The 27,811-nt window shown below is 42.2% G+C and overlaps 1 protein-coding gene across 1 annotated transcript; it reads left to right on the top strand.

Moving 5' to 3' along the window:
• The first annotated feature begins 352 nt into the window (after positions 1-352).
• Positions 353-19,944, top strand: NRSN1 (neurensin 1). The gene is made up of 4 exons (XM_081145187.1): positions 353-533; positions 2,269-2,339; positions 7,823-8,020; positions 18,209-19,944. Exons 3-4 carry the CDS (start codon positions 7,832-7,834, stop codon positions 18,605-18,607), a joined length of 588 nt encoding a protein of 195 aa, XP_081001313.1. The 5' UTR covers positions 353-533; positions 2,269-2,339; positions 7,823-7,831; the 3' UTR covers positions 18,608-19,944.
• The last annotated feature ends 7,867 nt before the right edge of the window (positions 19,945-27,811 follow it).

The raw sequence follows: 27,811 nt of genomic DNA, 5'->3' as shown, positions 1-27,811 counted from the left end.
CTCTGCACATCTTAAATGGTGGGAGGTGGGGGGGTGGGAAAAGCAGACATCTGCCTGCCTTCTCCATGTACTAAAAAATATATGTGTCCCGAGCGTGCTATGGCCAGACAGTGTGCTGGGCAAGAGAAGAAAAGGGTGCACAAGGCGGAAAAACAGACAAGGTGCCCGGCCCCGGCCCCGGCCCCGGCCCCGGCCCGCGGGGCTTCCTCGGGGCACAGCCACCAGGCGCCCACCTGGCAGCCCCTTTGCGGGGACGCAGAGGCCCGGGGCGCGCGCGGCCGCCCTGAGGCCCCGCCCACTCGCCGCCCGGGCCCCGCCCACTCGCCGCGCGCCCGCGCAGCGCCGATCCCGCCCCTTCGGCGGCCGCGGCTGCGCGGGGCCCGGCGGCGCGGGCACGCGGGGCACCCAGCTGTCAATCCGGCGCAGGCAGAGCTCGGCGCGGCGGGAGCGGCGGCGGCGGCGATGGGACCCCGGCGAGAGATCTGCGGCTAGCAGGCTGCACTTGCTCCACGGGTCAGGGGACTGAGGGGCAGGTAACGCGCGGGGTGCGGGTCTGTGCCGCTGGTCTCTCCGCTTCTCCCTCGCCTCCCTTTCCCTTTCCTTTCCTTGCCTCACGCACAAATATTCCTATCCCCCCCCCATCTCTCTCTCACACACAGATTTCTCACTCGCCTTTATTATATATGTGTGCACAGATCTCTACAAAAACCGTGGTTTTAAAATCCGTGAACACACAAGGGTTTCGAACTCCATGCTTAGGCGGTCTGTGGTTCGTTATGTAAGAATTCGGAAGGCATACGGGGAGAACTTAAGAGTTTCTTTCCTGTGAGACGAGAAAAGTTGTATGTTGGGGAACTGTGAATTTTGTGCATTTGGAGTGTGATATGCTTTCCAGCCTGAATTGCACCCCCACCCCGACTCCTTTGCTCTCCCTACTCCTTTGCCACGTCTAACAATGTTGGGGTATTTTCCTATCATCTCAGGACCTACTTCTGGTGCGATTAGAAAGGGGCGCTGGGTGGGGGTCGGACCAAAGCTGATGACCTCGAAGGAAACGGAGCTGGAGTTAAACAGCTGGTGTGTGTTTATTTGGTTCCTGGCTCAAGAGCAGAAATGTTTTCAGGACCGTGGAGAGCTCGCTGGGCGCCAGGCCAGCCTTTGGTGAAGGGCAAGTGTGGAGTCAACTCCTGCAAAGGAAACGGGTGGAGGGGAGGCAGGCGAGGGATAAAAGAAGGAAGGTTTAAATGAAAAACACAGGCACCAATGAGAGAGGGGGTGGGGAGAAGGGGAGAGGAGGGGAGGGGAGAAGAGAGGAGGGGAGAGGAGAAGAGAGGAGAAGAGAGAAGAGACAAGAGAAGAGGGAAAAGATAATAGTGGCTTCTTTTAGATTCAGGATACCCACAAAATAAAATTTTGGAGCAAAGAAATGAATCTTGGAGAAGGTTTGGCTGAACCTGCCAAATACTGAACCTGCCAAATACTGAAAACAGTTTGTCAGTTCTCAACTAGGATTATTCACCTTACGTCTTTGAGGTTCTCCTGTAAGTGGGTGGGGAGCTGCTCATCAGAAAGAATTCCTAATGACCTCTTGAAAAATATGCCCCCACTTATTATTTTATTTCACATGACTAGAGTAACGCAGGAAACCAATAGGTCTGTTGCTGGCAATGACTTTTTAATTAAATCTTGCATGGGCACCTGGTTTTCTTAGTCAGATAAGAAGTAAAATGACCATGATAGGAAGAAAATGGATATAGGAATGAAAATCAACCTAATCATCCTAATCATCCAAAGAGCCTTGATAAATCTAAAATGCATGTAAATATATCAGAAAATGCAATGGCTATAAGATCCATTTATTTTATAATATAATGGAACAGGCACAAAATAGATTAATTCTGGAGTATCTAAGAAACAAGTAATCTTTTTACTTAGAATTTGTAAAATGCAAATGGATCCACCTAATTGGTATTATTTACTGTGTGGGGTATAATTATATCTAGATTAAAAATAGTGTTTGCATAGTGTGTTATAGTTTACAGAGCCCTTTTCATTTATATTGTCTTATTTACTCTATAAACTCTCACAAGAGCCCATTAAAAAGTTACAAATTATTATACTTTTATTTTAAAAAAGCTATCTCTGCTCTTAAACAAGAAGTTCTTTGTTAAGGTTTTTGTAAAATGATTCTTTATAACTTATAAGAATGGCTTATGAAATTTAGGTTTTTATCTAGATCCCGTTCTTCAGAGATTTTTTCCTAAATAGGATTGAAGAATGTGTGGTTAAAAAGGAAGGCCAAAGAGTAAACAACAACAAGAAAAAGAGGAGACTTCAAGGTAAGACCTAAACCTTGTCACGTGCTGATTTATAAGCACCTTGTGATCTGCATGCAGATAAAGAAGAGATGTAAAGAGAATATGGGTTCTTCTTTTCATTTTGTTTCTGGACTTTATACACCTTTCTTAAAAATACATCTTGAAGGAGTAAAGTAGTAAGATAATTGCCTATCATTACTCCTCTTTTAAAAATTACATGGTCATGGTAGCTTGCATGTCTACTGACTTAGAGGGTTTAAAATGCTCATAATTATAGAGCCACAATCTCTGCCACTATTCCAGGAAAATAAAATACCTCTGAAATGATCTAGAAACACATTTTCAAGTTTTAAGGTCATGCTTACATAATTCCAGAATGCCTGACTTAAAAGTGAAAAAGCTGTTAGCAGGCTTTCATGCCTTCCTGCATCCACTCTGAGCCTTGAGTCTTTTAAGTGAATTGACCTTTTGGTTTGGTGTTGGATAAATGGTCTAAATCAGCTATGTGCCTATACCTTGCAGCACTGGCCCTGTGGGAAAGTGGATCTAATGGGAACCTCACTCTCATATCTCAGAGTGATTTTATGGGGGAGAGAAGCAGTATGAAAATGGAATGATATTTCAAGCAGAATAAATAGAACAGGGCCTGTGCCTGGACGCACAACTGACTCACACACAGAGCCATGGGAAAACACTCATCCTTTTTATGCCTCAATTTTCTGTCAATCTTCTCTCAAGGAGACCATGAAGACAAGTAATGTAAAGTCTGTGATATTCTTAGAGTTTCATGAGACATAAATATTTATTTCTGTTTTCATGGCTATAAACATTTTTTAAAGTAAAATAAAAAGTAACTGCATATCTTAGACAAATTCAAATTTCCAACAAATTGATACTGTAGTGTATTGGCACACAGAGAGATCAAAATAACACATGTATGGGTTTGTTTGCCAAATAGAGGAATTGTTCAAGGGGTTCTCAGCATTCGTACTTCCTCCGGCTGCAAATATCTCAGTTTGGTGCTTGTTTTGTTGCAATTATTGCCTTATGAGTATTTCTCCTTTTCATCCAAGGGTGTATTAAGAACAGACTGTGTCCTGTTCATGTTTGTAACCATTATCTCACATAATCTAGCACATACTTAGGACTTTAGAAACACTGAAGGAACAGAGGAATGAAAAACGAAGGACCACTCAGGCCGTCACCCACACCAACCCATGTAGAACTCTGTGCCAAGAAGTTTCAAAGTGCTTGAGATCAAAGTGGTAAACAGGACCGAAAATGTTCCTGCCCTTGTGGAGCTTACAGTCTATCATGTACCTAGTCTATCAGACCATACATAATGGAATATCAGGTAGTAACAAATGCTCTGAAGACACACTAATTTGGACAAGGGGATAGAGAGTGCTAAAGGGCTGATATTTAACATCCTGACTGCAGAAAGTCTCTCGGAAGAGTATGGAAGGGAACTTAAGGTATGATTTTCTCCTTCTATGGATCTCTAGGATATGATAGGTGTGCTGTGCTAAGAATTGAATATCCATTTAAAGTATAACTGTACATGCAATTCAGATAGAAGACTATAAAAGAAAAACATGGATGGATCCTTACTTATCAGCCCCTAGGATGTCCTTTAGAGAGAAGGAAAATAGCTGCCTCTTCACAGATGACCAAGCAACCAGATACTGATGTTCCTTGTGCTCCATCAAGATGGCCACGCTGGCAGTGAGGATGCAACGGGCTCCACAAGACATGTTTATAAAATGAACATTCATAGAACCCATTTAAATACAATACTGAAAAATATTTTCACTCACCTCTACCCCAGTTCATGCACTTCTTGAGATGTTAAGGCTTTCTCTCAAAAAAAGAGCCCTCCAGCATCTGTCACTTAACAACAGTCATAAATTTAACATTACTGTTTTTCTGTTGATACTACTATAGCTATTGAAATACAAATATCAGAATTCTTATGAAACTTGCTCATTAATGCTGAGCCAAGCTAAAAAGCCTTTGACATATCTTCAATTTCTTCTCAACCCTAGTTTATTGTATAATAATTGCTCAGCTCTTAATGTGACTTCATTATGTGACCTCAGGTATCCTCTTTATGACACTGGACATGTTAATTAACCAAGTAGATTCCAAATTATTGTAACATTTTCTATATTGGGACAAAAAGTTGTTGGCTCCTCTATAAGGAATGTAACTATTTGTTGAGATTTTTGTAGGTGTAAAATTCTCATTCTATTGTGTTATATTTTAAAATTCTTGTTTTTCCAAGTGATCATTCTTTTCTCAGAGTTAATCCCAAGTTATATGTTTGGGAAGATGGATAAATCTCTAAGACCCCAGAAACTACTATTTTAGGCCACATAAATGATACTGAAGTTAACTTATTAAACAAACCATATACACAACCATTCATTCTACTTAATACCAACTAACTAACCCAATTAATAGCTTATATGCTCTTTTGAACTGAAGCTTCATACATACAAATAGTAAAGCAGAATTTGGGACAATGACAATCAATCAATGAGGGTTTAGGAAAAGGTGGGAAATTAGTAAACCCAGTTGTTTATCCAACAAAAATTAACTCTGTAGATTCATGTCCATAAACTCCTGGACAACTGTATCTGGAAGGAATGAGAGGTTATATAGTGCGCCCATCTTATTTTAAGTTGATAAAACCAGAGCCCAGAGAGGTTAATGAGCTTGCCTGCGGTGTCAGGACCAGTAAGTTGCAGATCAGGAACTAGCATTAGAGCCCACTCTCTGCTCTGTGTGGTTAGCACAGTGCAGGTCAAGTTCTTGTGTTTGGAGAGGGAGAAAAGGCTCATTAGGATTCTTTTTCTAGAATGTACTTAGCATCACTAAAAATCCATTCTGACTTAGAGTAGAGCCTTCCATCACTCAGCCCAAAAACATTTATTTTATGACACTTTCTATCTCTTATGATTTTACCCATATTGTGTTTAACAAAGTTGGATTACTGAGTCTCATCCTATAAAGCAGGAACAGTTAACCTGGTGTGCTGGAGACAAGCTGTGCAGGGAATGACTAAAGTATGTCACACGGTGCTGCTCTGCATGAAAGCTCAGTCCTGAGAAAGAAAGACTTCAGCATCTAAGAAAAATAAATCTTACTGTTATTATGAGAGAATTTTTTTTACTCCTATAATATTTATTTTTGTCCTTTATATTAAAGTCCCTGATACTTTATAGAAAAATCTGAAAATATATATTTGAATGAGTTGGTTCTAAATATCTAAGTATGTGATTCAATCCATGTATTGTCATGTTTCATCTGCTCCCTGACTCATGGTATAACCTTTAGCAGATGATTTTTCTATGCCTCAGTTTCTTCAATGACAAAGCAGAATTGGTAATAATAATTCTGTCTTCCTTTTACTGATATTTTGTTAGAATGTCTTAAAAGAAAGTGCTTTTAAAATTGTTCTACTTGTAGATCACTAGTAATGGCCCTTATTAATCATCTTCATTGTACAAGCATTAAGTAAATGGTACTGAAGAAATCATCTTGGCATTTAAAGTATGAAAATTAGGTTAACAAAAGAATGTGTTCCATCAGACTTTGCTGTTCTAATCAGGCAAAGTACATTATAACTCTTGATTTGAAATGTTTAAAAGTGAAAAACAAAAAACTACCTTCCCTGCTCTCTCCTGCTGGGTGGTTTCTTTCTATGGTAACTATACCTGAAGCAGGAAGAAGGCACAGGCACAGGGAGTCGGCTCTAAATGTAGTAGTAACCAGCGCTTATGGGGATGAAGTTATTGATCACCATCTTTAACACCTGATTGCATCATTTTTCTAAAATCAGGGACGTATTTTCCTGAATTTGACTACATTTTCTAACTAAAACCCATTATGGCCAAGGGCAAACATTTACAAGATATTCTGATGGGTTCACTTTTTGTCCCTGGAGCAAGAAAATGCCAAATATCCCTGGCTTCAACTGATTTTAGCCCATGAGTCTATCCAACCAAACTAAGTGGACACACAGGGGCACTTGCCAGAAATTTAGATTAATTTTTTTCCTGGTAGATATACATGACTACTTGGTTTCTTGATAACTAATTAGAAACATTTAATATATCTTCTGTTAGCTTGAATTATAGCATAAGCCCTTAGAAAATCTGGTTCAACTGGGAAAATGCCCTTCTATATTGTTCCTTGCTTTGTCATTTTGAGGCTATGTCTGCCCAGGGAAAACCATCCAGAGGTTAATTGAAAAATCTAAACAATATTTCACATCTCCAGCTACATATTAATCTGCTTATATGGAGATCAGAAAACCAAACAACTGAGAATAACCGAGAATTCCTTTACTCACCAAAATTGCTATCCCTCCATAACCCTTCCCCCTTTTTGCCATGAATTAAGCAAATGCCTCTCTTTACGGGTAATGATTACGTCAACCAAGAAGAAAGCAGAGTCCCAAATAACCTATCCAGAATATAGTTTCATTTAATAATTCTCTGAATTCTTATTCATAATAGACACTTTATGGAAAATAACTAAAGGCTCGTTCTACTCTCTACATTACACTTTAGCATCCCACATAGACAGATGTAACCACAAATAATTACTGAACTACCTGATGTTAGAGTTTGTGAGGTGTAAACTATTGTCTAAGTCATTTGTGATTAATTAAGCATGATGCGTAGGTTGCTGAACAGCTTTTTTAATAAAGCTTCTGTATAACTTGACAGTTAAAATGTTAGAGCAAGATGCATTAGACCCAAAGGCAGGATTTCAAACTGCAAAGAGTAGTAACACCATGTAGTTTCCACAAGGGAACATGGTTAAGCATCTGAAAGGACAGCCCAACACAAGTTCCATCTGTAGAAAGTGAGTGCCTGCCTAATTCTTTACATGTAAAGACTATTGGATTCCAAGAGATTAAAGATTACAGTGGTACCTCGGTTTTCTAATGTCTCGTGGACGAACATTTTGGGTTACGAACGCCGTAGACCTGGAAGGAAATGCTTCGGTTTTCGAACACGCCTCTGAAGTCAAACATGCCCCCCCCCCCCCCCCCTTCCGCTGAGGGCAAGATCCTAGGGCCCGGCTGTTAGCTGTTGATCCCTCGGTTTTCGAATGTTTCAGAACTCAAACTGTCTTCCGGAGCAGATTACATTAAAAAACCGAGGTACCGTTGTACCTGTCAAGACAATGAAAATGCCAGCTTCTTTGTTGCCATTTCTTATGTGCTTCTTGCATAAATTTTTGCGTAATTTAAGTGAGCTCTGCTGTTGAGTCTGGTTTTACTTATGGAGAACCAGTTCTAATCATTGTGTATTTAGGGAAAGTTTGTATTAAGCTTACAAGAAAGGCAGGTCTTGAAAAGTGTCCCTTCTCTTAAGGAAAGAGCATTGTACAAGTAAGCTGACATTACTCAGCCTGGTTCTCATCTTTAACATGCCCCTGATCCTAAGGCCTGAGCCCCGGGCTGATGCACATGCATGTTGTCATTGCAGCTGAGAAGGATGAGTTCTTGCAGCAACATCTGTGGGTCCAGGCAGGCTCAGGCTGCTGCCGAGGGTGGGTACCAGCGCTACGGAGTCCGGTCTTACCTGCACCAGTTTTATGAGGACTGCACCACCTCGATCTGGGAGTATGAGGATGATTTCCAGATCCAGAGATCACCTAACAGGTGGAGCTCAGTATTCTGGAAGGTAAGTCAAGAGCGTGTGGTTAACTTGGGAAATGGAACAGTTATTGGCTATGGTAAGTACCCTAGCTGCAGAGAACTGTGAGGTTAGGAACTCTGTGTGCATCCCTGCTGGTGATACCAAATGCAGCAAAGGAGAATATAAACCTTGAGCTGAAGAAAGCCTCTAAACGGCATTATTGTTCATTTTCTGGTTAAACATAGATACAATTGCCCTCAATTATTATTATTTTTGCTACTGTTATTAATGTGCTACAAAATTCACAAACTGTGAAGCCATCTGTAGGCAAAATACTATATGCTCCCAGCATCCCTTACAATTTTGGTAACTATAACATTCGACAAATTATAACAATTATTTATAAGAAGTAACTGGGTATTTAGAGAAGGTTAATGTTGAGACATAATAAAGTGGTCCGTATTCCAACGCTAGCTCTACCAGACATGTGATCACATGGCTCTCTAAGCATCAGTTTCCTCAAATGAAAGAGCCTCATTAGACAGTGTATTCAGTTATTCAACATATAATTAGTGAGCACCTATTCTGTGCCAAAAAGTTGCCAAATGCTAGGTTTTAAAGTGGTGAACAGGAGAGGAAAAAGCCCTCGCCCTCATGGAACTTACCATCTATCATGGTAAACAGACCATAAACAAATAAAGCATATAATAGAATGTCAGGTAGTGACAAGTGCAATGAAGAGCAATGAGTCAGGGTAAGAAGATAGGAGTGATGGGGGACTGGTATTTAGGTATGCTGATCATAGAAAAGTTTTCAGAGGAGATATTTGAGCAACTATGAGGATGAGCTGAGCATGCAGACCATAAAATTACCTAGCTGAAGGTCATTGCAGGCTGGGAAAATAGCAAATCTGAAAGCTCTGAAATGGGAACAAGTTTGATGTGTTTGAAAAAAATAGCAAGAGGTGCAATCTGATTGGAGTAGAATGAAGGGGGAAAAGGAAAGGCGATGAATTCAGAAAAATAACGGCACAGATGACATATGTAGAGCCTTATAGATGACCGTGAGGACTTTGGCTTTTACCTTGAAAGACATGAGAAGTTATGTGAGCATTTTATGCAGAAAAACGACATGGTCCAATTAATGTTTTAACAGGATAATTCTGGCTACTGTACAGAAAATAGGCTATAGAAGGAAAAGGGTAGAAGCAGCTAGATTATTTAGGAGGCTATTAAAGTACCCCAGCAAGAGATAATGGTGGCTTAAATTAAGGTGATGTTAGTGGAGATGGTGACAAGTACTCAAATTTGGCATAAAGTTTGAAGGCTAAGCTATCAGGACATGCTGATGAATTAGATATGAGACAAAGTGGAGTCAAGCATGACTCCAGGGCTTGCAACCTGAGCTATTTAGTGAATGGTGTTATCATTCACTGGGATGGAGAACACAAGGAGAGCAGTGGGACGGGTGGGGAACAAAGAATTTGATTCTGGTTATGTTGTTATATTGGTGATGACTATCAGACATGCAAATGGAAATCTCTAGTGGGAATTTAAATATACTGATGTGCAGCTCATGGATTGGGAGTCATGTAGTAGTATGTAGAATGTATTTAAAGCACTAGTCTAGATGAGATCACCTAGGAAGATGGTAGGGACATAGAAGAGAAGGGTCATGGAGACATTCCAACATTTAGAAATCAAGAAAAGGCTGAGGATTCAGGAAGGGATGCTGAGAAAATGCAGCTTTGGATGGTGTCTCTGGTCCCCTCCAGCTCTAACATTCTGTGCCTCAGGGGCTTCTAATCATCCAGACTTTCTGCAAAAAAAAATCTCAAAATTTTTGACATTGACATAAACTTGTGATTTATTGGCAATAGTGTAACAAGAAACAACGCAGCATCAGGATTATGAACATGGACTCTGTTCTCAGACTGCATGAGTCAAATCTCAGCTCTTCCATTGACTAGCTCTGCAATTTTGAGCAAGTAATAGACCTTAATGGAACTCTTATAGTGTTACTTATAGTACTAACCACATAAAGTTGTGAGAATTAATAAGATAATATTTACAAAGTGCTTAGAACAATGTCTGGTATGCACTCAATAAGCATTCAATATAGTAGTTACTATTACCAGATGCTGTATGGAACATTAAGTCCTGAAATGGAAATAAAACTGGAAATCTAGTTAATAAACAAAGTATTGGATAACATAGTTGTTAACATAGATTACCCACGACCCGTGTTAATTCAAAATCTCACCAGTGTCACGTGCTCTGTATTAGAATTGGTCAAGCTATTGTCCTTGCCTGTCACCTCCGATGATTCCTTACTGGCCTGGACCAATGAAATAAATAGCCAAGCTTGGCACATATTGTATTTATCCACATAAGTGGGAGGTTGCTTCAGTATGTGTCAAAAAACAAATATTTGCCTCCCAGATCTGTTGTGCCAAGAACCTAAAATGCCACTGCAGTACAGAATATTGTCAGCATTTGTCTGGATCCAAAGCGCTGGTGATTGCGATTTGTGATGCTATAAATTCAAATAATATAAAAGTATGGATTTAAAATAAAGAACTCACAGTAAATTACCAACCACAGAATTCAGATTTCAATGTTTTCTCCCTTTTATTTTATCCAAACAAGATCCAAAAGTATTTGCTCCTGTTGTGCTAGGCCTACAGCAGAGAAGAAAAACAGGCAAAATCCATGGCCTCATAGAGATTATATTCCAGCAAAATCAAAATCTTAGACTCCTATTCCAATCATTAACACCAGACTGGGCATTCAGAACTCCACAGTCAGCCTGAACAACCTAAGCATCACTGTCTTAAAGACCCCACCTCTACCAAGGGAATAAACCAACCGCTTGTGGCTTTCCTCCTCGGGAATTTAACTGACTTCACTCCAGTAGGTTTATGAAGTGCTCTCTACCAAATACAGAGAAAGGCACTGATTATGCACATGTTTCTAACATGATTCTTTTTTTAAAATATATTTTTATTGATTTCAGAGAGAGGAAGGGAGAGGGAGAGAGAAACATCAGTGATGAGAGAGAATCATTGATCGGCTGCCTCCTGCAACCCCCCCACTGGGGATCAAGCCTGCAATCCGTGCATGTGCCCTGACCAGAAATCGAATCCTGACCCCCAGGTCCATAGGCCGACGCTCAAGCACTGAGCCATGCAGGCCGGGCTGATTCCTTTTTATATATTTTTTTTCTTTCATTTCAAATTGCATCTGTAGGTGGTTCAAGCTGTGGGCTATCCCTTCCCCCTCTTCCACAACAGGGTTGCCGTGGTCATGTTGGTATCTCCCTGGGGACTCTGCCCTCAAGCCAGCTCCCTAGCAGTGGGAAGCATGAAGGGGGTTAATGAGAATGGAGATTGTAATCAAATGGGCCTGAGACATAATCTTTGCTCTGTGACATGGATCTACATAACATCTGTCTTACAGTGCTATTCGTCTACAAATGTTTACATGTCCACTGTGCACAAGAATATGTGGTAGACTCTGGGATTCGATTCTGAATCAGATTCTATTCTTCACCTGTGAGTAAAATACAGCCTTTACTCCAAGGAGTTAACAAGTAGAAAAAGCGGACATGTACACGGATTGTTACAATCCTACGTGATAAACATTCCCCTAAAAGTAGTCAAAGTAGTTACTGGAAGCAAAGGGAGAGGAGAATCGGATGCAGTCTGAGGAAGAAATAGCTCCACAGAAGAGGTCCCCTGTGAGTAAGCGGAGACAGGACACCCGGTAGAAAGAAAGCATCACAAAAACTGAGTCGTGAGAGAAGATGGCATGTTCAGGAGACTGCGAATAGTTCAGCATTGCTGGGGTAGAAGTTCAGAAGTTGGAGGGAAGGGGTCAGGAGATGAACGTTGGACTGCATACAAGAGCCAGGTCACAGATGACTTTGGAAGTCTGTGAAACAGAATTTTCTCTAGAACCTTCCCTTTTTTGAGTACAGTGAGGAGGCAATATAATAATCAGTTTAAGCTTTCTTGGGGAGCTTGTCTCACATACAGGTGTAAACACAAACACACACACTCAAGTATTACACACATTCTCTGTGCCTTGGGTTCTAGATTACCACATGGCTGCCTCAGCCACCACTAATGTATCCTGCCTGCAACTGCTGCCACATGCAAAAATCTATGTGACGTGGTCCCACTCACCCCTGCCACCCTGTGCTGCTCCCAAGACAGAATGTTTCTTATCCTTGCACTAGACTTCACTAAGGCTGTTGCCACTTGTTGTGCAGCAAACAGCGTCAGGATGGCAGGTGTGAACTGATGAGAGCAGGCCTCTCACTCCCAATCACACCTTCCTCACCTCAGAGTTACCCTCCTTCTTACCGTCTTCTCCTCCACCGATACGCGAAACCACTCAAAGGGTGTCCAACAGCCATGTGCACGTACAAGGCAAGCGCCTCCCCGATAGCCTTGCTAAAAGTGAAAGTGACCCTGGTCCCTCTCTTTTCTCTCAAGACAATCCTATCTGTCCGCATGTCTCCAGGTTCCCCCCTAAGCTAAGTCAGAGTTTAAACTCACATCTTAGATTTCAAAGTTTTGCTAGATATTAAGGAGATGGTTTCATACTAGAAATGAGAGGAGCTATGGAAGCCTCTTAGAGAGAATCCATGTGGTGTTCGTTGTGCTTTTTAATGTTTTCTCAGGTGGCACTTGGAGAATGTATAAAGAAAGGTAAGACCGGCAATGGAGACCGTGAAAACGCTATTGTGATGGTCAGAGCGAGGTATAATAGTGGTCTGTGCCGTTAGAGTAGCCGTGGTGACAGAGAGGAGAGACAAGATTCGAGAAAGCTTTATGGCGTAGAATCAATAAGACTTAATGAGCTATTGACTATGAATGTGAGGAAAGAGTCAGGGAATGGGTGGCTAGCAGGAACACAGAAAGGAAAAATGGGAGGGAAGGAAGGAAGCAAAGGGTACCAGTTGGAATATTTGTGTTTGATGAGCCTTTGGGACATCCTGTCGTCCTCCCCACCCAGTGCTCCCAGTAACTACTATGACTACTTTTAGGGGAGTGTTACAATCACATTGGATTGTAGCAAGCCTCCATTTGTCAGAAATAAGAGGCTAGAGCCCAGGAGAATTATTTAGGCTGGAGTTGGAAATTTGGAAGTCATTGGTATAGAGATGGTAGTTGAAATGCCAGCCACAGATTAAAGCATAGAGAGAGCACATTGGACAAAAGGTATGAGTCAAGGGTGGAACCCTGGAGAACACCAACGATCAAGAACAATACGTGGAGAAGCAGGGTGCGAGTGGGCTGTTAAAGGGGTAGATGCAGAGAGAGAAGAGAGTTGTATCAGGGATAACAGTGGTGAGGGTTTTAAGAAAGCATGATTGTTTAACACCAATGGCTGAGGAACACTCAAACGAAATAAGATGAGAAAAATCACGTGGGATTTGAAAAGTAGGAGGTCATTAGTGACCTCGGAGAGAGCAATTTCAGTGGAATCCTGGAGGACCAAACTTGGCTGTCAAAAGTAAAAGGACTTCAGGCAGTATCTCATGAGGAACACAGGGACCTAGAATAGATACTGAAGATTGAAGCGACTGAATGGGTTCACGTGTGAGAGGGACAGAGCCTCTGTAAAGTAGGAGATCTAATGCAGGCTAATAGGTACCACTACCCAGGTGAAGGGGGGCTGTGAACACTGTAGGAGGTAAGGCATGTGAAAGGACCTAGATCAGAGCCTGGCATCGGCTTTTGACTTTGTAAGGCTCAGTGTCCCTACAGGCAGGTCAGGCAAGAAGGTCGGGACATAAGCAAGAATCTGTCATCACTGCTGGCAAGTACCACCACCCATGGCTCAGATCCTGCTAAGGAGAGGTCAGCAGCAGCCCTCGGGGCTAATGAAGAAGAAAAGCAAGTCTTCACTCTCGATGTGCTTCCCCCGAATTACCTCTAACCCAGATGGCTCCGTTCACATTTAGCTCCATCCAGCATCTTCCCCCACACGCTGCTCTTCCCTGCCACACTAGGTCTTGCTTCCAACAGTCATGACGGCCTCCTCTCTGCCAGAACAGCTGCGTTGCTGCTGCTGCCAATTCTGCTCATTGGAGTAAACTGCATTTTCAGAACTCATCAGCTCACAGAGATACAATGAAGGAGATGTTGGTCAAAATAATAGCATTCTCTGGCTTGTCGCCCCCAGCAGCAGAATTTCTGGAATCCAAGTTCTCTTCCCTATCCAGTCCTCTTTTCCAACAGCAGGGACTGGGTTTTCACACATGCTCCCCACAGCCAGGGGAGTCATCAGAAATTACAGCTCAAAAGCTGTCCTTGATACTGTCTTTAAGCTTTGTCCCAGTCTGAGGAGGTCTTTCTTTCTCACTAACCATCCCACAGCCCCAGGCTGCTCTGCTCTGGTATGCCTGGGGGAGGCGCCTTGCCCAGCAGCATTTCAACTTTTCTGCATCGCCTTGAACATGCCTGTTTTGCTCTCTTTGACCCTCAAAAGATCTCTGTGTTGCATTTTTAAAACTATATTTAATAGAACTCTTATCCTCTTAGATCTAGGACCACTTCAGCTTAGATCTGTGTCCAGAGACAATTGTTAAGATACCGTATAGCATCTCTCCCCAAGTATTTTATTCTTTCCAGCATTCCCACATGGTATCAGAATTAAGCTGATGTATGCCAGCATCCCTCCTCACCTTTATTATGTGTGGAGGGAAGTTAAGATGCAGGGAAGTTTGATCCCATCATTGATCCTTCATGCCTTCCATCCCAAGCTCTCCCTGATATGTTTTAACAGATTAGAGTCCCTCTCTGGACACATTTCTTGAAGATTCCCATTAGACTTACATTGATGGCACCTTCAGAATCTTTGGAGTTAGCTATTCATTATATCATGGCCCCCTCCACAGACGGCAGGCATCCCTCAGATACAGGGATATAGCAAGGCAAAGGGAGAAGGCTCAGGGAGGCCAGCCACTTTCCAGTCCTTGAAGTGAGCAGAAGTTCTGCCATCTGCAAGTCATGGTTTGCCTTTTAGCTTTTGAGTGATACTCCAAGAGAAAATTTTAATCTATAAAGCACTGCTCAGTTGAGGAGCAGACTGCTCTGAGAATCAATCACCTGGCCCCATATTCAGCAATCTGGTGGCTTAGGTTATTCAGTCAGGAATATTTATTGAGTATAGGCTGGAATCAGAGCTGTGGGGAAACAAGACAAATAAAAAATGGAGAGCATTGGCCTCAGTTTTTCTAAAGAACGTCAGAAGCTGAGATGGATACATGTTTTTGCCCTCAGTTTTTGGAAATTAGTGCCAGTTCTTGTTGAGGGAGGTAATTTAGTGACATAGGAAGCAAGTCACCATGGATATTTAAGTTAATTTAGTTTGTGCATTCAGAATTTTCCAATGTGAGTCATTTTTTAAAAGTTATTTTTAAATAGTGGTTAGTCTTTGAAGGTGAATTTATTCACCACCATTTTTAGAAAAATGTAGAAAGCCATTTGAAATGTTATATTTTACAACCGAATTTTTTCTGCACTACTTATATCTTACAGAGAATAGTTTTAATTTTTTTTCAGAAGAGATTATATTAACTTTTTTGTTCGTCAGTTTCCTCACAACATTATGTATTAGAATTTTGTCCATCTATGGTAACAAAAACTCTGTTGCAATAAAAAAATAATAGCAAGTAATATACAAAGTAGTAACTGGTGAAGCATCATGGGAGAATAAAAGAGGTAGGGGGCTTAGAAGACCTTGGATTAAGCGCAGTCAAGCCATCTGCTAACTATAGGACCTTGAACTATACACCACAGTTTCTTACAGGTGAAATAGGGTAAATATATCTACCTCTAGATAGAGGCAGATATAGGGATAAACACATCTAGCACTATGCCTAAGTCATAATAGATGCTGTCAACAAAATGTCACTGGCACTAATCCAATTCCACGAAGAGTACCCAATCTCAGGTGTGGTAAAAGGAGAAACTTGACTCAGGTAAAACAATTTACAAAACGGGAGAAACTCAGACTCCGGGAGAAACTGAAAGTCATCTTCTCAAAGACAATGGGAAGACTGGATATATACAAAAAACTTCCCCCCTGGTTCCTGATTGGTCCATTTTTATGTAAAATGAGGAATCCAAATTTGTGAGGTTTGATTGGCCCAAATAGCACTGTCCCAATTGGCTGGAATTGCTTATTCTGATTGATCATTATGGAGCTGCTCTGATTGGTCAGTAAATATGCAAATGAGGCTATAGCTGTGCAACTCTGAGTAGACAGGCAGGTCTCAGCCTATTGATTGAAATATGATGCCGGGAAGTCCTTTGTAAGGGCCAGCTCAGGCTGTGCAGGAGCACAGTGCAGGTGGCTCACAGTTCAACCTGAGGCTTTCTCCTGAATCTTAGCATGCATGAGAGGCCTTTGCCAGCAGTGGCTGTTAGACTCTGATTATGAATTTGAGCCCAATTAACTATGAGGAGTTCTTGGCAGATATATTTCTCCTGGAGGTTCACAATGCTCAATAATACTAATTCGCCTCTCCCCCTTTCTTAAGGTAATGGATTTGCAAATATGTTTTCCTTCTATTATCTAAACCTTCCCTATTAGTGTCTTACCATAGAACTTAATCAATCAATAAATAACTTAAATAAACATACTTTAAATGTTCAAGATTAAATGGTTATGCATTTAGTTATTTTTCCAACCTTGTTATTCTAGCTGAAAGCAATTAGAAACCAGAGGAAACGAAAAATGTGTTTAAAAAATAAATAACTATATCAGCTGTTCTTTATTCTAAGTACTGAGCAATTGTAATGTGCTTGCCAAAGTAGCATAATTTTACAAGAGGTGCATTTCCAAATAATAACAGCTACTTATTACAATGCATTGCTTAGCCAGGCAAAAGACTAAATCTTTCCTGCATGGTCTCATTTAGTCCTTACAACAACTCTATGAGGTGGATACTATTATCATTTATCTTTTTATAAGTGGGGAAATTAACAAAAGCATTTAGGTAACTTTCCTTATATGATTCAGTGCTAGCTGGCAGTGCTAGAATCCAAGCCTGTGTCTGTTAATTCCAAACCTCTAGGTTTAAACCACCAAATGGCATGTTACTGTCCATCTTTAGCATGTTACGTTTTATTAGAGCTTGAGCCTATGCAGTGAAATTTCCATCTGCTACTCCTAACACTTCTCAGCATCTGCATAAGCCCAACCAAATAGCTCCATGTTAGAGAAAGAGCACTGGCCTGGGGTCAGATCTGAGGCTTCTTGGCCCTGCCTCTGAAACTTGCTAGCTGTTCATCCTGGGCCAGAGACTTGCCCTCTGCAAGGTTACATTTCCTCAGCTGTGAACTGTCAAATATGGTTCCTTCCCCACTTACCTGGGGAAGGGTTGAGTAGTTAGTTATACAGACTGTCACTGTCTTCCATACAAAATCACCAGGACATACCTATATATTGAATGAATTCAGTTTATCACAGTGAGATGACACCATAAGGGCTCCTGGGGTGTTTCAGTAAGGGTGTGTGAGGAAGGACATATAGGATGTGGGCTTTGGCTGGGTGATTTGGGGGAGGATCTAAGGGAATAGGAGAGTTCACCCTGGGGCAATCCTATGATTGAATTTCTTAAGGAATCTTATCTATAGGGAGGGCAACCCAGAGCGAGACTAAAGCTGTAATTGGTAAAGCAGCAGCAGTCATTCATATTGGCAGAGGGGAGAGAATGGTGTTGGGTACTTGACCTTGTTTTTGTCTATGCTTAGCGAAAACTGTGAAGTTTCATGGGGCAGAATGCACTTGTCTGATGATCGACGGTGTCAACAGGAGAACGACAGCTTTGCTGTGGGCTCCAGGCAGCTTCCAACAGCATCAAGGCCTCATGGATAGTCAGGCCAGCTCCTGGGTATCAGGGCTGCTTTCTGTTCCTCGAGACTGGATGAGACAATGTTAGCAAAGGGGGGCTTTGTCATCTGCAAAGCCTTGTACACACTGAAAGCTCAAAGGAAATATCAAGACAGTGCTGCCGTTTCTGGTTGGCATTAAAATCAGAAAGGTGTTCTTTTCATCACCTTCTTTAACCAGAAAATGGTGTAGGCTGCTTAGACGTATTTGGGGTTGACTGGGGAAATTCACTCCACCCCCCAAAACAAGCCTTATCCTGGAGGGCTCAGGGAGAGCTGAGGCACTGGGCTTATCGGTCTCACTTCATTGTGTCTTTCTCTAGGTCGGACTCATCTCCGGTACAGTCTTTGTGGTTCTCGGACTGACTGTTCTGGCTGTGGGCTTTCTTGTGCCCCCCAAAATCGAAGCCTTTGGCGAAGCGGATTTTGTGGTGGTTGACACACACGCCGTCCAGTTTAATGGAGCCCTTGACATGTGCAAGCTGGCGGGAGCCGTGCTCTTCTGCATCGGGGGCACGTCCATGGCAGGCTGCCTGCTGATGTCAGTGTTTGCCAAAAGCTACTCCAAAGAAGAAAAATTCCTGCAGCAAAAGTTTAAAGAGCGAATCGCAGACATCAAGGCCCATGCCCAGCCCATTACAAAAGCTCCGGGCCCCGGGGAAACAAAGATACCAGTCACTTTGTCCAGGGTTCAAAATGTCCAGCCGGTATTGGCAACCTGAACCATTTCCCCCACCCTCTCCTCTCTAATTTACGCAAATGGTTACAGTGGAGCAGGCCAGCTTTCGAGGTGACCAGGACGTGGGCGTTGATTTGCTCCACGGCTGTGCTTGGCTGTGGGCAACCTAGGGCATGGGTTCACACTCACTTAGCTCAGTGGCTCTGGTGAGGGTGGATGCCTTGTGTCACCCTGGGCACAGGCACCCAGCTGCTTAGAGGGTGCCTCTGTGTGTCCACCAGGAGCCCTCTGAAACTCCCCTCTCATTGATTGTGGCTTTGTGTCATTTTCCGTGTTATTGGAAAGCCCTGACCAGTTCAGACCAGCCTACCAATCGCTACCGTGGCCCGTTTTATTTTCTAATATTGGATTTTCTAATCTTTCCTGTGTGGTGCTGCCTTCCATCCCTGTCTCACTATGTATAAGATATTGTCACATGTGTTCTTAGAAAAATCGAGTTCCCTGATTTTGACCCAAACATTATTAGTCTTTTAACTGTACCTTAACATGAGGCTCTTGAGATTGGATACATTTATTAGAGTTCTTCACAGATCCTTTTTGTTTGGTTTGGGTCACCTAAGCTAAAATTGCCGATTCTAGAATCTGGGGGAAGGAAGAGCGTCTGTTTATGCAAAGTCCAAAAGCACTTACTTAGAAGCCAAGAAATTTGAGTTCCTCCTACTAAATAGCTGTGTGACTTGGGGAGATCCTTTAACTTCCCAGGCCTCAGTTTCCCCATCTATATAAAGGGGGTCCTGGGCTGAGATGTCTGAGATTCCTTTTTTGCCAGGTGTCATCGGGTCCTGTTTATGATGTCCTGTGGCTCTCCTGGCAGCGAGGTGAGGCTCTTTGAGACTGGGACTCCAGGAAAGCCTCCAAGTCAGCGGCCTCCATCCAGCGGCCCTTAAATATCCAACCCCAGCAGTTTATAGGAGGCGGCCATATTTTTATAAAGACAGAAGTAAGCCATCCTCAAATAAGAAACCACTGAGTAGGTATTAACCTTGAAAGGGGTTTTCTTTCTCTAATAAGACGTGTTATTCTCCGGCCAAGATATTCGTCTCATCCCTTTGCACTTTGATTTAATCTGTGGGTTTAAATGGACTGAGGGGAACGGAGGATGTGACCTTGGTATTTGTTCTCTCAGAATTGGTGCCCCTTCGTGTTCTTTCCCCCCTTTCCTTCCTTCACTGGATAAATAAAATATGTGAGCCAGCAGAACCTGAATCGCATTGTCATTCCTTCGGTGCGGCTATTTTGTCTCCAACATGTGACTTGCCATTCTGGGCTGAACGAGCTCTGATGTTCCCTGGCTAAATGGACGAATAAATGAGGCAATTAGTGCTCTTTTGTGCACACTGTTTATTTTGCCTAGTGTAGCATAAAACACAGGCAAATCAGCCCCTCAACAAGGATCATTGGCCAGATTTGGGAGAAATCGTTCCAGTTTCCTCCGGTTCTCTACCTTCCTGTAGAAATACATTTAAATGTTATTCTTTGAAGCCTTCTACAGGCCCCCGAGCATCTGTTCAAGGCAATAGCACGTGAAGCCTCCCATACTTGCTTCTGTGTTGTGTACCAACGAATCTCTGAGGATAAGACTTGACTTTTTAAAAAATTTTCTTTATTGTTATTAGAGAGGGGGAGAGAGACAGATACTGATTTGTTGTTCCACTTGTTGATGCACTCATTGGTTGATTCTTGTTTTTGGCTGACCGGGGATTGAACCTGCAAACTTGGCATATTGGGAAGATGCTATAACCAACTGGGCTACCCTGCCAGGGTGAAACTTGACTTCTAAAAGCCTCCAAAATGAGAAACAATAGCTGAAGTCATGGGACCTTTTAGGTACAGTCATGATAGCATCCACTAAAAAGCAACTGTTTCTCAAAGGCCTAAAAGAAACCAAGATGGATAAAATAGGAACTGGTTCTGAAAGAGTAACTCAGTCTATCCTGTCTTTCCTATCCTTGCCCAGGCTTTGGGGGCGTGGGGACTCGTCAGGAGGAGGGATTGACGGATCTTGTGGGAAAGCAGAAGAAGTGGAATGGTATAGGAAATACACCTTGATCTTTAAAAAATGTATAGGACATATGTAATGAGGCTATGGAGCAGCAGACCAAAGACTTTTTAAAGTGATTTTCAGGCGTGGTTGGGGAGACATCAGTGGTATGACAAACCGGATGGTCTTAGAGCCTTGGCCTCAGCCTGTTGCTTGCACTGAGCCAAGACTTCTTGTCAGTACTGAAACTTCTGAAGCAAAGTGAAAATGCATAGCTATCAATGGGGGGTGGAGGTGGGAGAGAAGGTGCTGAAACTGAGAAGTCAGTTCTGGCCTGGAGATCATGTAAGACGAGGCACATGGTGTTGGTAGACACCTTAGATGATGTGGCTAGTCATACTCAGCGACTTTCCCCCCTAAGTGTGCCTGCATTTTCTTGCCACTGTGCCTGTACTCACAAAGCTTATTTTCCCAGCAATAATATTTTCCCATCTGCCCATTTTCTGGCTACCGAACTTCTCATTCAAGGCCACATCAAGAAATAATAGTAATAATAATGACCTAATATGTATTGAATGGAAGGCACCATTGAAGAATTTTATGGGTAGTAATTCATTTATTCCTCACTAAAACACTAGGAAGTCAGGGCTTTTATCATATGCCTATTTTACAAAGAAGGAAACAGGCAAAGAGAGAACCTGTCCAAGGATAGGCAGCAAGTGATGGAGTCGGGATTTAAATCTGAGCAGACTGATTCCACAGGCTGCAGCTGCATTTTCAATGACTGTACAGTTTTGCCTCTGGGATGTCACTTTCTCTTTGCATCTCTCTCTCTCCCCAATCTCCCAGTTCAGACTTAATGTCTCCTTCTCAAGTGCCAGCATTCTGTACAAACACATTCTGTCGCACTTATCTCCCTTTATTATAGTGATTTGTTCACACATCTGTTTCTTCCATTAGAAGCTAGACTATTAGCTGCTTGCCTACAGGGAGCATGACTTAATGAGTGGTGAACCCTCAAGAGCAAATACATAAAAGCTGTGTGCTACTATCATATGGTCATTTAAAACAATTATTGCATTTTGTTACCTAGAGCCAGGCATTGTGCTGGCACTACAGAAAACAAAAGAGATGTTTCATGGGGAGACTAAAGATTTTTCATATTTAATGTGTACGTGTGTGTGTGTGTCTGGACTAAGACTGAGAGTGTGGCTATGGGTACCTCAGAGCAAAGCTTCACCTCAATCTAACACTGAGGCCTGGGAGAGCCCAGCCTAATGGCTATCTTGCCATTACTCCATCTAAAAGTGAAATCCTCCAACCAATGAGTCTTGCTCACTGACAGAGCTCCCAGTCTTACTTCCCGTTCCTGGGGGACACTGAGGGGAGAGCTGGGCCTGCCTAGTTAAGAGCAGAGTCGCCCGTCTCCAGCAGTCCTGAATCAACAGCGAGATCTTCCATTCTTAAACAGGAACTTACAACCAGAATCATCAGACATCTGAGGAAAACCAGCATCTTGAAAGAAGATATACATAGAAAATAATGGACTCCATGGGAAATATAAGTATTTCAGAAATCACAGGACAACTTTAAAAACATCTAATCAGTCTTCAAGAAAAATTGCAGTAATAAGATAAAAATGGAATACTATGAAAAGAAACATCAAATAGTTTATAAACAACACATTCATAAGAAAATAAGTTGAAGGCATTTTCCCAAAAGCAAAATATCCTCCCCCATAAAAATAATAATATGAGACAAATAGTAAAAGACAGAGAGTCAATCAAAGAGAAAAAGATAAAAGAAAAAAGTAGAGAAGAAATTATAAATAAAATAATAGAAGAAAATTTCTCAAGGCTGTAGAATACAGAAATCTTCATATTGGAAGGGCCTGCTAAATATTCAGCAGTGTGAATGGTTAAAAAAAGTCATATTTGACAATATACAGAGGATGTATTATAGAATGGTGCACTTGAAACTTATAATTTTATTAACCAATGTCACCCCAATAAATTTAATAACATTTTTTTTAAATCCCAATTAAAAAAAAGTTAAAAACATTCTTGTGAAATGTGAGAACGCAAAAGATAAAATAGATCAAATAAGCTTCCAGGAAGAACAACCAACATCTACAAAGCAATAAAACTTAGACTGAGAAAGGAAAAAGCTGTGATGTCATGCAACTCATGGTCAGGTAATTTTTAATCTACAGAAAATAGGTATGCTCTTATCCAAAAGAAAAGGAAAAAACAATAGAAACTCCCCAAAATAAAATTTTAAAATAAGCTGCACAAGGAAATGATGGTCCAAATATTAAGCATGATTGTGGAATTATGGAGGAGAATTGATAGAGTATAAGAAATAAAATTTGACCTTCCCATTGGGCACATTCCGTTTCTAGTAGAGCAGGAGCTGATGTTGAGCCCACAGAGGAAGAACTGAACTCTGCGCCCCTGTAGCTCTGCAGAGACAAACATTTTACAAAGCCAAACCGTTTACTTCTTTCCAACTTTCAAAGAAAAGTCTAAATGCTGATAATAAAGTAGACTACATATGTAATAAAGCTGAAGATATTAAAGGTGGAACTAACAAAATTTGGAAAGCAGATGGGAAGCAATAAGAGGAGATTATGGTAGGAATACCAATGCCCTTGTCTAATTGAGTGAGAAGTCAGGAGTCTTTGTCTCCCGTTTCCAGAAAGAAAGAATGGGCTGGGTGACAGTGTGTGGTTGAAAGATAACCCAATGAAAGAGCTCAAAATGCGACATCACAAACTTTAGAAAGAAGAGGGGGAGCAAAATGAGATGTAGAGAAAGTAAATTAAACCCTCATCTTTCACAATGGGAAATCAGTCATTATCTCTCAGTTATAAATCAAGAAATAAAAAATAAGTATGTTATTTAGAGTTATGGAAGAAGCCACTGGAAGAGTTTCAAATAGGAAATATTAAAAGGTCTCCTCTGAGAGAAGTGAGGGGGGAGACCAGAGGAGGCAGAAATGTTTATATTCACATAGTGCAGACCAGGGCAGACACAGTGTCTGTCCCTGCGACTTTCATATAGACTTTAGGCAAGTCACTGTTGTATTAGAGGCTAAAAAAAAGGAGCATCAAGGGATTTTTGTTTACACAAAGGGATTTATCGTAGATTAAGATTCTGGGCAGGCCTCACTGAGGACACCATATTTAAACTGTATCTTGAAATACGAGTAGAAGTTAAGTAGAGTGATCCTGGCCTAAGGAGGAATTTGTTCCTTTGGGGGGCCTAGGGGACCCTGGACTATGGGAAGAGAGAGAGAGGAGCTTGCAAAGCCGAGGCAACAGTGCATATAAACTCCCCGAGCGGAGCAGGGTGGGTGCATCGCCTTGAAAGAATTGTATTAAGTGCTCTGTCGCTGAAGCAGGCCCGGAGCCCTGGGGAGAGCGGGCACCTGTAATGACAAGGCCACGGAGATGCTCAGCTCCAAGGTGAAAAACGCCCTCTAAGGTTGTGCAACAGGCCAGACTGGAGGATGAGACTGAGTCATGGTGGAGCCTGGGGTTCCTGCAGATGGCCGAGGTCAGGCCAGAGGAGAAGGGAAGCTTGAGGACAGTAGAAGACAGCTCAGAGCAGCCCCTGTGGGGACAGCTGCAGGGCCAGCTGAACCCAGCGAACAGAGCTGAAGGAGAGTGAGCGGTCTGTGCCCCAATGCTTAAGGTGGCGGTGCGGTGGCTTCCTCTCAAGGTTTCTGTCTCCAGCACATCACCTACTCCACAGTCTATTCTGGAAGAATCGCTCCCTTGTTACTTCCCTTGCCTTCTGGTAAGTGGAGATATCAGCAAGAAATTGAACTTGTTATTTCCATATCTTGCCCCTGGGCCAATTTACTATCTGCTCTTGGGGAAAATAAAAAAAGAGGAGAGGATCTATACTCTGTTTTGCTCGAGAGTCGCTGTCTGAGTACTGCTTGAGGAGCTGGAGCTCAGAAATGGAACAACGCCAAGCAAATAATCAAAAGAGCTTACGCTTACTGAGAGCTTTCTGTTGCACATAATGTGATAAACATCTTCATGCAATTTCGTATTTAATTCATCCTTGAAAGAATTCTAAGGGTGACTACTCTTATTTTCTCCATTTTACAGATAGAGTCTAGGCTGGGTGAGATGAAGGGGCTCACCCAAGAACATGTAGCCAGAAGTGATCAAACTAGAGTTTACACCCAGGTGAGCTGACTCTAAGATGCTCCTCCCTGTGACTAGATTCTTCTGGGAAGGAAGAGAAAGTAGCCACATCCTATCTCTGTTCAAAATGCCCGAAATTAAGCATGTTCTTTATCACAGAGCTCTGCACTTCTACAGAGCATAAAAAAGCCAGCAGGAAATATACTCATTACCACAACATGAGAACTCAGTGCAAATAATGAAGGTGAGATTCCCTAGTGCTGAGTTTACAAAAGATCAGTCCAGACTGCTATTTTTGTTTTTCTAGAAATTTTATAAAGGGCGAATCTGCTCATCAGTGAGGTCCTTGAAGATCGATACCACATCTTACTCATATTTCTCCCCAACACTTAACACAGTATCTAGTTCACAGCAGAAGCTCAATAAATGCTTGCTGAAGTGAGGCGTTTCAGTTCAAAAAACTGCCATAATTTTTCTAACCAACCTCCAACCTCCTGGTGACCTCCGCCACTTTGTGTGATATTGGTAAGAATCATATTTACCATGCAGCACCTGAGGCCATTGCATGCTTTGACCTATCCTAAAATGCATTTAGGGAGCTCCTGGAAGGGGCTTGATTTTTCACTATATACATTTATCTGGTTTTAGTGCCTCGAAACCCATGGGTGGCTTGTGCATTTTTTTAAACTTTATTTTTATTGTTTACACTATAGCAAATCCCCATTACCCCTCAACCACCCCTTTGCACACCTCCACCCAGACCCTGCCCCCCTTCCCTCTGGCCATCACCACACTGTTGTCTGCGTCTATGGGTTAAGCATATATGTACTTTAGCTAATCCCTTCACCTTCTTTCATTCAGTCCCCCCACCCCCCTCCCCTCTGACGGCTGTGAGTCTATTCCATGCATCCATGCCTGTTTTTATTTTGTTCGTTAATTTTGTTCATTAGATTCCACATCTAAGTGGGATCATATGGCATTTGTCTTTCTCTGACTTATTTCACTTAGCATGGTAATCTCCAGGCCCATCCACATGCGCACTTTGAACTATGGGAGCACTGCCCAACCTGACTGAGGGAGGCAGCAGAGCCTCGTGGTTAAGCTTGCAGATTCTCCACCCGGCCTCTACCTATTCAAATCTTGGCTCTCTCACTTAGAGACTGTAAAACTTTGGCCAAATTGTAACAACTCTTTGTGCCTCAGTTTCCTCAGCTATCAAGAATTCTAACAGCGTGCACCTACCAGGCTTGATGAGGATTAGATGAGTTAACCTAAAGCACTTGGAAGAGGGGCACACAGCTAGCCCTTGATAAATGCCAGTTGTTATTATCTAGGGTGCGGCTCATTTAAAATACACCTATTTAAGGCTACAATGGAAGGCATAAGGCTCCCATTTGCCTGTGTACACATTTTCTGTCAACCCGACAGTTACCCCTACTGACAGGTCTGAAGTGATTTGGAACTCCTCAGACAGGGCAGTGACCTTTTCAACATCAAGTTAATTAAAGCTGGTGAGTAGCTAGAGTGTAATGTTTCATGTCTTTCCGTGTAGTTCAGTGAGAAAGATTTATTAACTCATTAAAATGTCTTGTTAGTTATTTTCAGCTACTCAGAATGACTGCTACTTCCAGCCAGTGACTTCTTCCAAGAATAGAATCTGACTTTATTGACTTCCTAGGAGGGCATGTGCGTCACTAGATCATGTTGCTCCAACATTAGAATAAAAAGCTTAAACAAGTGTGATGGTTGATTAACATTCACCTGCCTCTGGTGACATGCAAAAGGCCGTGGACGTGTCATGACGAGGCCATGTCGGGTGGCATCATATCCTGCTTCTCAGGCTACAGAGAGCAATTGGCTGGGCTGGCTGAGCAATCCCAGTCACAATCCCAGTCAAAGGAGCTGGGCCTCTGCCATGTGCTAACCTTGCTTCCTGCAGATCAAGCCCCCAACCTGATTATTCCACCTCTCCATGGGGCCCATCAAACTGTTTCCTTTTCTAAAACAAAACCTCGGCTGCTTCCCTATCTGCCTCAACCTATTCCTTCAATCAAGCTGCAAATGTGTAGTCTCCCTGTGGAAGCTCACTTTTTTGGAGAGAGCAGAAATGCTACTTGAGATGCAGTTCCCCAAACTTCCTTCTCACCCCCATCCTGCAAAATGTGCTTGACTCTAGTGTGCAACCACAAATCCACACTTATCTTTTTGGTCCATATGTGCACACGCTCTATGCTTTCCAGTTTTGGGGGTTAGATCACTGAAGCAGGAGAACGTTGATCGTATAAGCTGGGAAGGGGTGAACCCAGACTCTTGATGTACCAGTTGTGTGACTTTGAGCAAATTATTGGCTTTGTGTCTCATACACTTCATTAAAATGGAAGTAATAACAGTACCTTCCTCATATGGCTGTTATGAGAATTAAATTTTAAAAAACCAACTAAGGTACTTAGGAGAGTGTCTATCAAAAGTTAAGTATCAAGTTAATACTGTCATTTTGGTTCTTGCAGTTGTTACAAGCTGCTAGTGGTCAGGGGCCCAAACATTCCTCACAGGGCCAAGCAGAGCTCAATATTTAATAAAGTTCTTTTGATAATGGCTATTGATGAGAGTAAGAATGAGGGGCAAAATGCTAACTAAGGTCTAGGTTTTTAATAAAGTAGGCAAAAATGATTTCCTGAGCAACCACGTGTCTGAATGTGCTTCCACCATCATCTCAAGCTTCCTATTTATTATGACAATTTCCTGCTTTCAAATATTGAACACTAAACAGGAAATTAGCTTGAGGATGATGGTCTCCAGCCACAGAGAGGAAAGCAATTTCCGTGGCCAGTAACTAGATACTCTTCCTAGGAAATTTTCTTCAGAAAATGAATATAATGAACACTGACCTTGATATTCTCAGGGGACTTAAAAATTTCACTCATAGAAATGGAGGGCAAAGGTGCATTTCCTCATCTGAGTAGCCCCAATCATCATCAATTTTATTTTATTTTCTAACTGGAGATTGCCTTTCAGAGACACAAAGAAGGGCCTGAAAGCAGGGGGCT

The sequence above is a fragment of the Miniopterus schreibersii genome, assembly GCF_964146895.1.
Source record: "Miniopterus schreibersii genome assembly, chromosome: 8".
Lineage (NCBI taxonomy): Eukaryota > Metazoa > Chordata > Mammalia > Chiroptera > Miniopteridae > Miniopterus > Miniopterus schreibersii.
This window is presented reverse-complemented; position numbering and strand designations above follow the sequence as displayed.

Excerpts from the sequence above, each read along its gene's own strand:
- NRSN1 (XM_081145187.1), top strand. The coding sequence starts at position 7,832 with ATGAGTTCTTGCAGCAACATCTGTGGGTCCAGGCAGGCTCAGGCTGCT. Across the intron at positions 8,021-18,208 it reads GGAGCTCAGTATTCTGGAAG|GTCGGACTCATCTCCGGTAC; the intron begins GTAAGTCAAGAG and ends GTCTTTCTCTAG.